The sequence below is a fragment of the Trachypithecus francoisi genome, unplaced genomic scaffold (assembly GCF_009764315.1).
Source record: "Trachypithecus francoisi isolate TF-2019V2 unplaced genomic scaffold, Tfra_2.0 Lachesis_group0, whole genome shotgun sequence".
Classification (NCBI taxonomy): domain Eukaryota; kingdom Metazoa; phylum Chordata; class Mammalia; order Primates; family Cercopithecidae; genus Trachypithecus; species Trachypithecus francoisi.
In genome coordinates, this window is record NW_022681453.1 from 155,619,412 (window position 1) to 155,633,229 (window position 13,818).

The following is a 13,818-nucleotide window of genomic DNA, read 5'->3' on the forward strand; positions in this document are numbered from 1 at the left end:
ACAGAAATCTAAACGATTCTTGGATGGATCTTTTAATCTTTTTACTTTCAACATTTCTGTGTTTGATGTGAACCTCTTATAAACAGCACATAACTGCTTTTTACTTTTATTTCATTTGACATTCTAGATTTTAATAGTGTTTATTGTAATTACAAATACATTTAGAAGTCTTTTGACCATCTTTTGTATTGTCTAATTATTTCTTTGCTTTCCCCTCCTACTTTTTGCAGGGTTGGTTTTTCCTTATAACCTTTTCTCCTTCACTGCTAATTTGGAAGTTTTAGATATCAACTTTATTGGCTTTCTGCTATTACTCTGTTTTCATAGTTATCTTGCAATTTTGAATACATACTTAGGAGACAGAAGTCACATTGCACAGGTAACCAAACATGAAAATCTTAACCACCTTTTACTAGTTAGCAATTCTTGTGGTGTTTACTACTAAACCGAGTAGAAGCGGACTCTAGGGGATACAGAGTATCAACTTCGGGATGCAGATCCTTCCCCCCAGGGGTAAGGGAGAGTGAACAAGAAAGGAGGTTAGAAACTAAGTGCCTCCCTACCAGGCTGAGATTTAGATTTCCTCTGGCAGCCATAGGACCATGCAACCCACTTGTGGCTAAGAAACTTGCCAAAAGGTGTTGCCTGCTGATAAAACACGAAGGCCATGGTTCTTAGGGCATTAGCCAAGGGTTAACTGTGGGGTACGTAGGTGATTGAGAACAGCTCTATACACCAATTAGCTAGCAGCCATGGAAAACATCAGAAGAAAAGCCCCTTCTTCCTGCTGTAGCCCTGCAGTGTCCTTCCATCACCCCCTATTGGCAAAGCCAAATATCAAGCCCGCCGGGAAAGGCAAAGGAGACAGACGTCAATTTGAAGCTGAGAGGTAATGAATTCGTTACTGACTCACTCACAGTTAAATTTTTAAGGTAAGTATCTTTAGCTTCCTAAATAAGGTATGGTCTTGAATACTTTCTTCTGAATCAGCCTAGCTGCCCCTTCTTAGTTGTTAGTACTAGCATTTTAGTTCTACTGTGTTTCTGAACCCTTGCAAAAATCTTTGGTTATTTGTTTATATCTTGTGAACAATCAAAACTTACTTAGGTTTGCCAACGTATTTTACAGATTTTTTTGCTCTCCACTGCTTCTCACATGCTATTTCTGCCTTACTGGTACATTTTCCTTCTTGCTGAAATATTATCTATGGCTGTTTTTCAGTTTGATATTCCTGTGCACCTTATATTTTTTTAAAGTCTGTTTTTGTTTTGTTTCATAAGTTTTGCCCGTGAGTTTCCCTTTAGTGACAGTTATCTGCTGCAGTTGTCACACATGTACCCTGGATATGAGTGGCAATCCTGTGGGGCCAATTTTATGGTTGCCTCCATCAAGGCTTCACAGGATTCCAGGTTCGAAACCAATATTCACATTCCTTCCTAGGTTTGGGGGTTTTTGCAGCAAGTTGATGTTAACTTCAGACCCTATGCTCCTGCATATTAGCTGACTGTTTCCACCCACTGCTGAAAACCAATTCTTGTCCTCAGTGGCAGCCAAGGTATTACCAACTTTTCAGGCTCCCTGCCCCTTACACAGTGCCTGTATAACCTTGCCTTCTGTGTGGTGTGTACTAAAATTTTGGTTCCCTTCAACATTTTAACTCCTCTTTAGACCATCACCAGGAATTTACCTGTGTTGCCTGATACAGGTAAAAATGGTTCAATTGGCCAGGCACGGTGGCTCAGGCCTGTAATCCCAGCATTTTGGGAGGCTGAGGCGGGTGGATCGTGAGGTCAGGAGATCAAGACCATCCTGGCTAACACAGTGAAACCCCGTCTCTACTAAAAATACAAAAAATTAGCCAGGCGTGGTGGCGGGCGCCTGCAGTCCCAGCTGCTCGGAAGGCTGAGGAAGGAGAATGGTGTGAACCCGGGAGGCCAAGCTTGCAGTGAGCCGAGATCGCGCCACTGCACTCCAGCTTGGGAGACAGAGTGAGACTCTATCTCAGATTTAAAAAAAAAAAATCAAAATGGTTCAATTGACCATGTTTAAAATAAATGTTTGTGGTTTGAGTTTTGAAGAAGAGGGGTAGGTTTTCACTTATCTGCCATTTTGATTAGCTGTTTTAGGGTGGCTAATGTTTCAGATGTACATATGATACATTCCCTTATTTCTCTGGTGCTTCTCCATTTTCAAGGCACTTGTCTATTTAGGGAGCAATTAGAATGCCATCATGAGGTAGACAGGATAGGCATCAATGCTCCATTTTATTATGAGAATTTGCCATTTAAAATAGAAACCTCAGCAGAAACAGATTTCACCATGCATCTTCTATGTACTTAACACGGTCTAGGATGATGAGGGTGAAAAACAATTCAAGTAGCTTGAATTTTGTTCCCTACTGTTCAGTTGGAGAGTAAACAAATATTAAATACCAAATATAAGTAGCTGCTTAGCATGTAACCTTAGCAGGTGCCTAAAGAACATTTCCTTTTTTTTTTTTTTTTTTTTTGAGATGGAGTCTCGCTGTCGCCCAGGCTGGAGTACAGTGGCCGGATCTCAGCTCACTGCAAGCTCCGCCTCCCGGGTTTACGCCATTCTCCTGCCTCAGCCTCCGGAGTAGCTGGGACTACAGGCACCCGCCACCTCGCCCAGCTAGTTTTTTGTATTTTTTAGTAGAGACGGGGTTTCACCGTGTTAACCAGGATGGTCTCAATCTCCTGACCTCGTGATCCGCCCGTCTCGGCCTCCCAAAGTGCTGGGATTACAGGCTTGAGCCACCGCGCCCAGCCACAACATTTCTTAAAACTTAGTGTTACAAAGGCTGGGAACTATTAAAATGGAAAATACTCAGTATCAACAGTAAATGCTACAGGCGGTGGGAAGAGGCCATTTCACTATTGATTGACTTAATAAAGGGAATAGGTTTGAGACAGGACTTGAGTCGGCAGAGCATAGTATTTGGACTGTTCTGGAATAGAACATCTGCATGTGAATAAGGTGGCAGAAAACTGGAATAAGAGTAACATGACAAAAGCTTTGTTTTTGAATGCTGCCCTGCTTCAGAAAAGTGGCAGTGAAGGCAGTGGCAGAGACAGAAAACTGATGGCAGGTAGTGTCAGACGTCTAAGTCAGTAAGAGAGAAGAGGAGGTCCAGGAATGTTAGAGGGGATGAGAAGTATATTTGGTCTTGTCAAGTCTGAAACGTAAAAGAGGCACTTGTTTAAGTATATAGTTTATATATTTTGCTTTTAACATGTCATTTAGGTGAACTAACCGTCTCTTTAGAAAAGTTTAGTAGCCTAAACTTATCTGAAAGCTTCCTTTTCTCTGACGGTGAAACTCTTCAGCAGTCTCCAGTGCTTTGCTGTGAGAGTCAGACATAGACCTGGGTTTGGAACTTGGTTTGCATTTTCCCAGGGAAATAATGCTACACGCTGGAATTTGGCCCGTAGACTACACAAGAGTATTTAACTCAAGGTATTTAAGTATATCAGTATAACATTTTTGCCAGTAGGGAAATAACATTTTTAGCTCCAGGTCAAATAAAAGAACAAATCTCCAGGCATACAAGTACCACAGGTGGCAGCCAGAAGGGCTTTGGCAGTGTTAGCTCTTGGCAGTTTTGAGTTGGGTCACTTTCTGTTTCCATAAAAAAGTGACTTCCCTTTGGCCAGTCACTGCCCAGGAATGCTGGTAGTGGCTCCAGAAACAGATCTCCCCCAGCCCCTATGCCAGGGGCAGGATACTTTCTGGTACATACATTCAGGTAAGTCCTAAATCAGATGGTATACAATTACCTACTAAAAGTGAAAGGTAACCACTGAGGTTTGGATAATTTAGTAGGCATAAATATATCATTTCTTGCTGGACTTGAACAAAAAAATCCAACCAAAAAAAGTAGTTCTTGCTTTTAAATAACCTCTTCCTTATGCTATTCAGTCATGTAGTTAAATTCCACACAAGAATGTGTAATTTCAAGTGGTTGTGATTTAAATGACAAACTATACATATATTTGATGTAAGTGATCCAAAGGAAAAATATATATACATATATACACATTTTAATATAAAGGTGAGTGATAAGGATTCTCATCATCAGCTTCTGGGCTGTCCATTTGGAGTCAGCTCATACCTGTAAGACAGTTAGGTTTGGACTTAACGTTAGTAATGACAGTGTGTTGTGGTAACAGGACAAACTGCCTAGTCCTGCCTGCCTGGGCCTCTGTAAGACCAACAGAACCTGTCTCTGTAAGTTGGCCAGCCAGGGTTCAGGGTTAAGGCTAGAGTTTACAGGTGTCTTTTAGGGTATCAGTGAGGTCTGCAGGCAGTAAAGCCTTAAATAAAGGTATTCATCTCTCTCCCTTCTTGATAACCAAAGTAGCTGAAATAGTACTGAAAAGGGAAAACTGTCTTGAATAGCAGGATAACAGTAATAAAATGAAAGGGCACACTTACCACTGTGAAAAGCCCTTAATCAGATCTTCTTTTGATAAGTCAATCAGTACCTAAATAATCACAAATAATTAGTTTCCCTCCAAAACACTGCATTAAGGAAAGAAATTGGGATAAAGCAAATTGATCATAATCTCCTTGGTATATCAAATCTCTGTTGTACTTACTTTTCCTAACTCCTTTCTTCTGTGTGAGCCAAGTGGTCTACTATTTTTCACTGCAACATCTAGTGACCTCTTCTTTACTTCTTCCATGGGAACAAAAAATTCAAATCTTTAGGAAGCAAAAAGTCAGGAAGTGAGAATTACGCATTTCATTCAGTTTTCTTGAAAATCTAAAGTGCTTCATCCATTTCCCTACTAAAACAGAAGATGCAGACTATTAGGAGCACCTAGAGCAGGACTGGCTCATAACTACTCACAATGTTTCATTATTACAGATAATCACTGTCCAGTGTTGTTCACAAAACCCAGAAGTATTAAGAGGCTGTTTGCGTAGAAGTGCCTCAGACTGCTGTGGCTTAGTTTGCATCTGTCTTTCTCCAATTCTACCCTTGCTACCCCTCTTTTTTTTTTTTTTTTTTTGAGATGGAGTTTCACTCTGTCGCCCAGGCTGGAGTGCAGTGGCATGATCTTGGCTCACCACAACCTCCGCCTCCTGGGTTCAATCAATTCTTCTGCCTCAGCCTCCTGAGTAGCTGGGATTACAGGCACGCGCCACCACACCTGGCTAATTTTTTGTGTTTTTAGTAGAGACAGGGTTTCACCATGTTGGTCAGGCAGGTCTCCAACTCCCGACCTCAGATAATCCACCTGCCGTGGCCTCCCAAAGTGCTGGGATTACAGACGTGAGCCACCATGCCCGGCCCTGGCTACCACTCTTTTAGCTGGCCCTCCTCACCCTGAATAGTACTTATTCATAGGACCACCTCAACCCCCTTCTCAGTTTTTTCTCACCAGCTAAGGGCTAGAACACTGAACAGTTAGGTTTGCTGCAGTTGTGTGGAAAATAGTGGCCACCTCCTATGGAGTAAGGCAGAGGAAACCTCTTTTAGGTTTATTTTTAGGGTGGAGGTTGCCAGCTCTGCCTTCCAGATAGTCCAGGCTTATCTTGCTGTCATACTTTTGAGAATTATTAACAGGTTTAGGTTTGTCAGAAAAGTCAAATGCTAAACCTCTTCCCTCCTATATTCCCACATAATTTTTTTTGATCCCTTAGTCATGTAGTAGCCACCACACCACAATTTTGACATCTTTTTATAATTATGTCAGAGCTTCCTTTGAGGGCAAAATATCTTACTTGTGTGGCTCTAGAGTATAGGATGGTGCCTGGCATAAAGCATTCAGTAAATGTTGAATGAATAGTCTCTCTCTTCCTCATACCCTTTTCTTGATACTGATGAACTCAAAGTGTAGCTGTTAAAGGAACATAATAGTTCTTAGACATGGCCCAAAGAGGACTCAGTGTAACCCTTTTTGAAAAAGTTATTGGCCAGGAAAATTATGAGATGTAATATTTTCCTAAGCTGGCTAGAAATGTCTTTTTAGAACCCTGAAGCAGAAGGTACACGCTGATGAGATTCAGACTTCTAAGAATAAAAATATTTGGGATAAGATTTGCCACCACTGGCCCATCAAAAGCAATTCATATGATCAGAGTCACCTTTGTCTCCAAGGACACAGGTGGACAAGCCTTTGTGGAGAAGGGGAGGGTATCTTCTCCACCTGTCACCTATGTTTTGTTGCAGGAGGGAAGACAGGCCAAAGAGCTTCAAGCTTTAAAGGAAATTTTAGGTCGTTAGGCTCAAGGAATGTTATTTGAACAGATTCAAATCTTTTTACTACCAGAGAGACCTCATTTAAACAGAAAGAATAGGGAACATTCCATGTTCAGGAACACTTTAGCCTCTATGAGCAGTAAATATAGGTAGCCATTTTGATAAACTTCTCTGGCACTCCATTTTTTCCCACTAAAGTACAGAAGCTTCATGAAGTCATAGACTATGTTGTCTTGTTCAGCCATAGGCTGCCAGGCAACATTACAGGTACTTGGCAAATACTTGAATGGATGAGGCACTCTGGGCAGGCTACCAGCCCACTTACGTCTCATCAAACAGAGGTTCCAAGGTCTTCCGCTTCACTGAAGTCTTCTTACGACACGCCCACTTCCTTTCTGGCAACAAGTAGACACGGACGTAGGGATCAGCTCCACTGCTGGTACATGGTGTCAGGTTTCTGATTTGGTGTCAAAGACATTAGGAAAAAAAAAGGCCCCTGGTTTTCAAACACTGCAAATACTCATTTGAGAGAAGGCTGTATTAGCCATTCAGCATTAGATACGCTTGAGGATAAAAATGCTCAGTGGTCCTGATGATCAAAAGTAATACTCTGTAGAATTTAGAGGACAAAATATCAGACGCATGATTTTGAAAACATGCATCTTTATAAAGCTTGGAGTAGAGCAAGTACTTTCCTTCTAAGGGAAGTTGGAGATTTTCACTTGGAAAATGTACTGGCTACCAGCCACTCCAGACAGTCTTGCAGTGGTTGCATCTGAGCAAAGCCCTTGGCTCTTGAGCCCATTAGCACCACTGAAGAATGATGGCCAGAGTGCCCCTTTGATTACTTGATTACAGTGTTCAGGCCTTCAAATCTCATTTTTTTCCCCCAAAGTGTTATCTTGGGACTATGTGCCCTGTTCATTGCTCTGAGTGTCCCTACTCTGATTTATGGTCACCTGATGCTCCCAAAGGACCTCCCTGGCCCTAGAATCCCTTTACCTGCAGCCATTGATTAGCACGCTGAGGCAGCGCCGCAGACACACATAGCGCACTGTGAGCTGAATCTCGCCCAGCTGCCATCGCCTCAGGTCTCCACCTCTGTAAAGAAAGAGACCGTCACTTCTCTTGCCGTAACAGGCATTGGCCCTCTTCCCCCACCCCGAAAGACAAAGCATTCCTGCTTGAGGAGCATAGAGCCATGTGGGATAATAATTTGCAGTGAGTTTACTTTCAGTTGGAATTCAGTTCTATCCAGCATTCATGTATAATTATCCTACTTCACAGTAGGAAGAACGGGAACCCTGAAGTGGGCTCTCCCTTTGTATCATGATTCCTTTTGGGGCCTTGAATGAATTTATTAAACTTTTATGATAGTTCCATCTTGTAGGGTTATTGTGAAGGTTGAATTAAATCAGATAACATGCTAAGCCCATAGTAAACCCTTCATAAATGACAGCCATTTATTATGTAATTCTACATATTAAGCTTTCCATGTCATCCCAGTTTATAATTCTTTAGAATTCAGGAAATGGTTCTGCTGGAAGGGACCTTACCAACCAGAGTCCAGCATCTATTTTATAGTCAGTACACAGCTAGAGCCATAACCAGCCTGTTTGGCTCTCTCTCCCTCGTCCTGTGTTCTCTACCACACCATGCTGCCTCTTAGGAAGATATTTTGTGAAAAAACAACTTGCACAGAAATGTAACTTCATATCTACTTTTCCATCCAGTGAGGTATTTTTCATACAGACGATTTTAGAAAAGATTAAGCAGAGAGGTGCATACTCAATGTTGAGGCTGCTATCTGCCAGGTCAAAGCAAGAAGAGGCCAAGGAGTTGAGCGAGGACATGCTGGGAGGCAGCCTCTTGGGTGGCCATGCGAATGGGGAGGCAGGGCATTTCATGGGTCTGGGTGACTTGATGGGCCCTGGAGAGTGGGGACCCGGGACAGTCAGGAAGATGGTGGCTGAACTCTTCTTCTCCCCCATGGGCTCACAGAACCTTTTGGCACTGTCCTTGCCTTTAGGCTCTGGGCCTGTCTCTTGGGGTGTGGGCTCAGTGGCAACGGTGGTAGCACTGGTGGTGGTTGTGGTACTCTTGGATGTGTCCTTAGTATCAGAAGCAGGGTCTGGGGGACAAGGCAAATCTGTAGGGCCTTCTTCCTGAGGTGGGGCTTTGGGATCCTGGTTGGTAGCCACCTTCTTGATGAGCAGAGGGCCTTTCTTTAGGGCTTCAGGTCCTGTGTATGGGCTCCCCAGCTCTCGTTCCTCCACTTGCAGGAACTGCAAGCAGATAAGATAGATAACAGGGTGGCTTATGAGCTGGGTCACCACTTCCACAACCTCAGCCACTGTTTCTCATTCCCCCTTTCCCCTCAGTTGTGAATTATAAAGACCCTTCCTAGGAACTTCCATTTCTAGTAACATATGGTGTTCCAAACATTCTGAAAAACTTGTTAGAAATGCCAAATAAAATGAAGCAAATATCCTTTGAAATGCATAGCCAAATTCACAAGAAAATAAGGATAATTCCGTTTAAAAAAGAAAAAAATCTGAAAAATAAAAGAAGTTAAGCTTTGCTAGGGTTGTATATCAACCTCGGAATTCAGGGAGTTAGGAGAAGAGAGGCTGTGAGGCTAGGAGCTGAAGGGAAGACCCACGAAGGTGGGATCTCTTTAGTTAAAAAAGTAGTTTAGGGTAAAAATTATTCTGCCTACCGGCAAAGACTGGTGACAAGAACATGTGTTTGTCACAGCCTGTACTCTGGTTGAGGGGACAAAGTCTTCCCTAATAACATGACACCTCATAGGCCTGTCCTCATATGAATTTTGAGTATAAATATGAGCTATCTATGGGATCTTGAAACCCAAGGTTAAGAAATGTACATAAAAATGGACTCAGGTTTGTAATGTACCTGAGGTACTGGGCTGCAGCAAAAGCAGAAACTCCTTGGAAGAGAACAACCTCAATCCAGGTCATAAAGGAACACTGAACATACGTTTGCAATCCAAGTTATGAAACAGAAATGAGTCACCATCAAAAAGCATCAACAGACAAAACAAACATCAAAATTTAATTCCCAAGATCTTCAAATAATAGAACATACATATTAATACATTGTAACATATTTTCAAATGACCAAAGATGGAATATAAACATGAGAAGATAATAAAATGCTATGAGAAAATACCAAATAGATTTGGAAAAGATAAAAATAGAAATGAAAAATCACCATTGAAAAAACCATGAACAGGTTAAACAGCAAACAAGGCATAGCCAAAGAAAGAATTAGTGGCCTGGAAGATAGCTCTGAGGGAATTAGAATGTACCACCATGAATACAGAGATGGGAAATATTTAGGTGAAGTCAAGAGACATGGAGGATAGATGAGAAGGTACATTTAGAAAATTCTAGAAAGAGGAATTTAAAAAGAATGGAAGAGAGGCAATATTTGAAGAGCCAGTATCTCTTCAAATATTGACTTGCTCCCATTCAGTATTTCAAAATTGATGAAAAACATGACTCCATCTCCTGGCTTCTTCCAGGCACAGAGCAGGTGCTTAGTGCTGGGGCAGTTCACCCTGCTCCACTGCCAGAGCTCTATTCCTCCCCTCCCCCAGGGGACAAGAGAGATTTACCCGAAGCACCAGCCTCATGGAGATGAGGCTGTCCAGGCCTGAGTGGTCCAGCTGAAAGCGCTGCTCAAGAGTGAGGTTAGCATAGGGGAGGATCTGGCACAGAGGGACGTCCAGCATTCCCAGAGCACACTCCTGGTCATCATCAAGCACCTGGGCAGTGGGCCAGTCACAAAATAAGAGGATAACCAAGCCCCAACCACACCACTACTAGTATCTGGGCCCCAGCCAAGTTTGGAGTTACTTCAGTCTATACTGTGCTTCTATGGGCATCTGGTCCTATTCTGAAAACTAGAATGGGATCAGGCCAGACCTGATCCTTGTCTTCTGTCAGGGAAGATACTGACTCAGAGTAAGAGGCGATTATGATCTGTATGAGCTAGTCTGTTAAATGCCCAGAGTCAGAGGGCTTTGGGGACTGATGAGCTGTGCTGCTCTCCAGGCAGGGCTCAGGACCCCAAAAGATCCCAGCTCCACCACTTGTTGGTCATGAGATCTTGGACAAGACATTGTTTTTGCCTCTCTCTGCTCACTCTACAGATCTTTTGTGAAGATTAAATGAAATATATGTTTTTAAAAGTGCACCATTATTAATGTCCTGTGTAGATTCCAGCACAGGCTTCTCTGGATGCTGTGTAGCAAATATAAAGATCCTTTTGCAGGGAAAGTCAAGGGACTTGAGGATTTATCCTCCCACATCCCCCTATACAATGACCTCAGGCACTAGCCTCAAGGAGATGAGGCCTTATGGGGCCTCAGTGTCCTCTCTCACATAAAAGGGCCTGACTTTAAACACTGCCAGGAGAACCTGCTCAAGGTGCACTTCAAGCTTCCCACCCTGCCTGGCTTAGAAACCTCTTAACTCTGTTTCAAGAGCCCATCGTCCAGCAAACCTTCAGATGGAGCTGCTCACTGGCCACATTGTGCACAAAGAAGGAGAAAACCTGGCTCCAGACAGGGTCCTTGTTGTGGGGACAAGTCTGGGAACAGAAGAGGGAGAGATCATTGAAGGGTTAGGTTGGGCAGAGCTGGATACCAGCAGCCTCTGCTACCACTCTGGCCACCATTGGGAACCTTACCTATTTGCCCTGAGATCAGACCCAAACACACTACAGCTCGTGGGAGGCACTAGGACAGGACAACCACACTCAAAGGCAGGGAGTGGTTTGCCAGGAAGTTTTACAGGGGAGCTGAAAATCATATTGGCCTTAGAGCTCACTTCAGGAGAGGAGAAGCCAACAGAATTTCGGCTGCTGGACTGAGAAAATGCATGATTGGTGGAAAGGACACAGGCTTCAGAACCATGCCCACACTTGAACCCTAGTTCCGTGTCCTTGGTCAAGTCATTTCTCTCTGATCCTCAGATTCTTGAACTATAAAACTATTCTGTGAGGTTATTCTGAAGACTAAATAACATCAAGTGCCTCCTAGGCATTCACCATAAGTTAATTCCCATCCCTTTTGCCTCTCTCCCTGAGAAGGGCTGGGTCCTTGTTTCCTTACCCCAGGGCTACACACCAAGCTGTCTTACCTTACTTGTATGTGTCTTCTTGCCTACAGATAGTTTGACATAGGAAGAAGGGTCTTTGCTGACCTTGTTCTGTGAGGAATCAAATCCGTAACAGTGAAGGTGGCATAGTCAGGATCAGCTTGAGACAGTCCTACCCCAACCCCCAGGAGCATTTGGGGGAACTGGGACCACCCAATTACTTCTCTTTGAGAGAAAGCTACTCTAATGCCCCAGTGCCCTGGGCTGTCATTACTGTGTAAGCCCCAGGACAGGACCAACCCCAGAAAGCAGTTCCAAGTTAAAAGACCAGAAGCCAGAGCTGAGCCTGGCCAGGCACAGCCTCTTGTTCCCTGGGGCTATGAAAACAGAGTGGAATCAAGTTTTGGCTCCTCCTCTTAGCTGTGCGGCCCAAAAAACGGTAATAAAAATGAATGACACAGTCATCATGAGACTCAGGGATAACAAATGTGGGGGATGAGCTGCCAAGCCTAGTGCCTGGCACATAGTAGACTCCACAATCAGCACCTCTTGTTATCCCTAGGCTGTGTGTGCACAGACTGTGGCCCAGAAGACGGGGTTGTGGCTACTCTGGGGAGAGAAGCTGTGATATGCCCTCCCTGGAGTTTTTAGCCACATACTCACTCACTCTGGCAAACCTGGAGAGTTTTTTGGCTCGATATTCACCATTCAGGTAGTCAAAAGGGTTTCTCTGCAGCACAGGAATAATGGGGTTAAAGCAACACAGGACAATTTGAAAGTGATGGGCACTTTGTTGCGTGTGACACTCTGGACATGTCACTACTCACCGGCAAGTTGCAGGCACTCTCCAAGAAGACCACGAGAATGGCAGTGGAAAAGCCACCATGGTCCTGCAAACAGACACAGACCCTCACTGGGTACTCCCAGCAGCAGGAGAGAAAGACTGGTTTTGGAGAAGCCTACTCATGGCAGAAGAAAGTCAGCTAGCCCTCACACTCCAGACTAGCTGCTGGAGGACATCTCACAACCTAGCCTTTTGTTGAGGTTAGGAATATAACTGGTGCATGACAGATTCAAGTTAGACACTGAGTGGATTTCCCTGTGAACTGGGAGGACAGGCATTGACACAGAGTTCTAAGAACCCCATCATCTAAAGATGATGGAGATGCTCAGAGGACATTTGCTGAGAGCCATCAGGAGCTGCCCTGTGTGGAGACGGGCTAAGTGACATGTTCTTCAGGAGGTGAGCAAGAACAGGGGGCATCTCCCTCCCTCCACCTGCACACAGCTGGCACGTGTGCTCCTCCACCTTTCTGCTAGGGAGCCCTTGACACCCCACACTCACCTCGGTCAGAGCTTCCTGGTCGGTAAGCAATGAAAGCCACTCCAGCCGCAGGTGCAGATGCCCGCTGGTTGTGTCATTCAGGACAAACCACTGTGGGGCAGGGGCGGAAAGCTCAGGGCAAGGGCCAGGGAGATGCTACTGATGCTCTTTGGGCAGCCCAGTCCTGGGACCTGGTATCCTAGTAGGGACAGGGAAACCCAGTCCTAGTATGGGAAAAGGTGGACCAGCCCAGACAGGGTATGCTCTGGGCTCAGAGGGACTGGGAGATGTGGTTATAGGAAGACAGAAGTGCTATGCTGTGAGATTAAAAAAAACCCAGGCCCAGCCTGCCCTCCCCTATAATGTGATTGTCCCCTGCTGGGGTCCTTAGTCTGTGGGTATTTCCCAGGGAAACTTCTTCCACCCGGGGCCCTGGAGAATACCCTGGGGAGTTTCCTGGAGCCATCAGTGCCTCACCCAGCTCTTGCCCTGAGGAGGGACATGTGTGCAGCCCAGCAGAGAGGGGGCCACAGCATAGGAATAGCTGGGCTGAAGCAACCTGCTAGAGATGTCCACAGGAAAGGGCTACCTTGAAACTCCCCCGAGGGTTGCAAGCACCAACTGTACCTCATCCACCACTCTGTTGGTCATGACATCTCCAAGGCAGATCTGCAGGCTGGAATATATAGGGAGAGGAGATTGGGTCAGTTCAGAGGAAGAAAGCAGCAGAGGGCATGGAGGCCCACACTGGACTCTGTTTTCAGATATCTGAGTGCAGCCATTAAGACAAAATCTTACCCCAAGGAACCAATGGGAGACCAGCATCAGCTTGAGTGAAGGAAAGACTACCTACCATCAGGGCTGCTCCCATTGGGTGTGCTACCTGGGGAGGAAGGGAGCTCCCATACCCAGAGGGGATAAGCAGAGGCTGCTGGACACATCACCTCTGGATTTCTCAATGACAGTGCAACTAGCATTTTGAGTGAGATGATTCTTCATTGTGCAGAACTACCCATGCATGGCAGGAATTTGGCTGCCTGGTCCTGTGCCCTTTAAATGCCAGAGGCACCACCTCTCACAGCCATGTTAATAACCCCAAATGCCCCTTCATTTCCAAAACTACCCCAGGTGCCCTACAA

The 13,818-nt window shown here is 44.7% G+C and overlaps 1 protein-coding gene across 1 annotated transcript in view; it reads right to left on the reverse strand.

Moving 5' to 3' along the window:
- Positions 1-2,712: 2,712 nt before the first annotated feature.
- ESYT3 (extended synaptotagmin 3) overlaps positions 2,713-13,818 on the reverse strand; it is a 44,753-nt gene continuing 33,647 nt past the window's right edge. The window contains exons 11-23 of the mRNA XM_033212525.1: positions 13,307-13,355; positions 12,701-12,790; positions 12,183-12,245; positions 12,023-12,085; positions 11,398-11,466; positions 10,760-10,846; positions 9,870-10,019; positions 8,018-8,514; positions 7,232-7,330; positions 6,555-6,686; positions 4,620-4,725; positions 4,456-4,505; positions 2,713-4,132 (exon numbers count right to left, since the gene is read on the reverse strand). Of these exons, the coding sequence (XP_033068416.1) occupies positions 4,096-4,132; positions 4,456-4,505; positions 4,620-4,725; positions 6,555-6,686; positions 7,232-7,330; positions 8,018-8,514; positions 9,870-10,019; positions 10,760-10,846; positions 11,398-11,466; positions 12,023-12,085; positions 12,183-12,245; positions 12,701-12,790; positions 13,307-13,355 (1,492 nt within the window). The 3' untranslated portion in view covers positions 2,713-4,095. The remainder of the gene's footprint in view (positions 4,133-4,455; positions 4,506-4,619; positions 4,726-6,554; positions 6,687-7,231; positions 7,331-8,017; positions 8,515-9,869; positions 10,020-10,759; positions 10,847-11,397; positions 11,467-12,022; positions 12,086-12,182; positions 12,246-12,700; positions 12,791-13,306; positions 13,356-13,818) is intronic.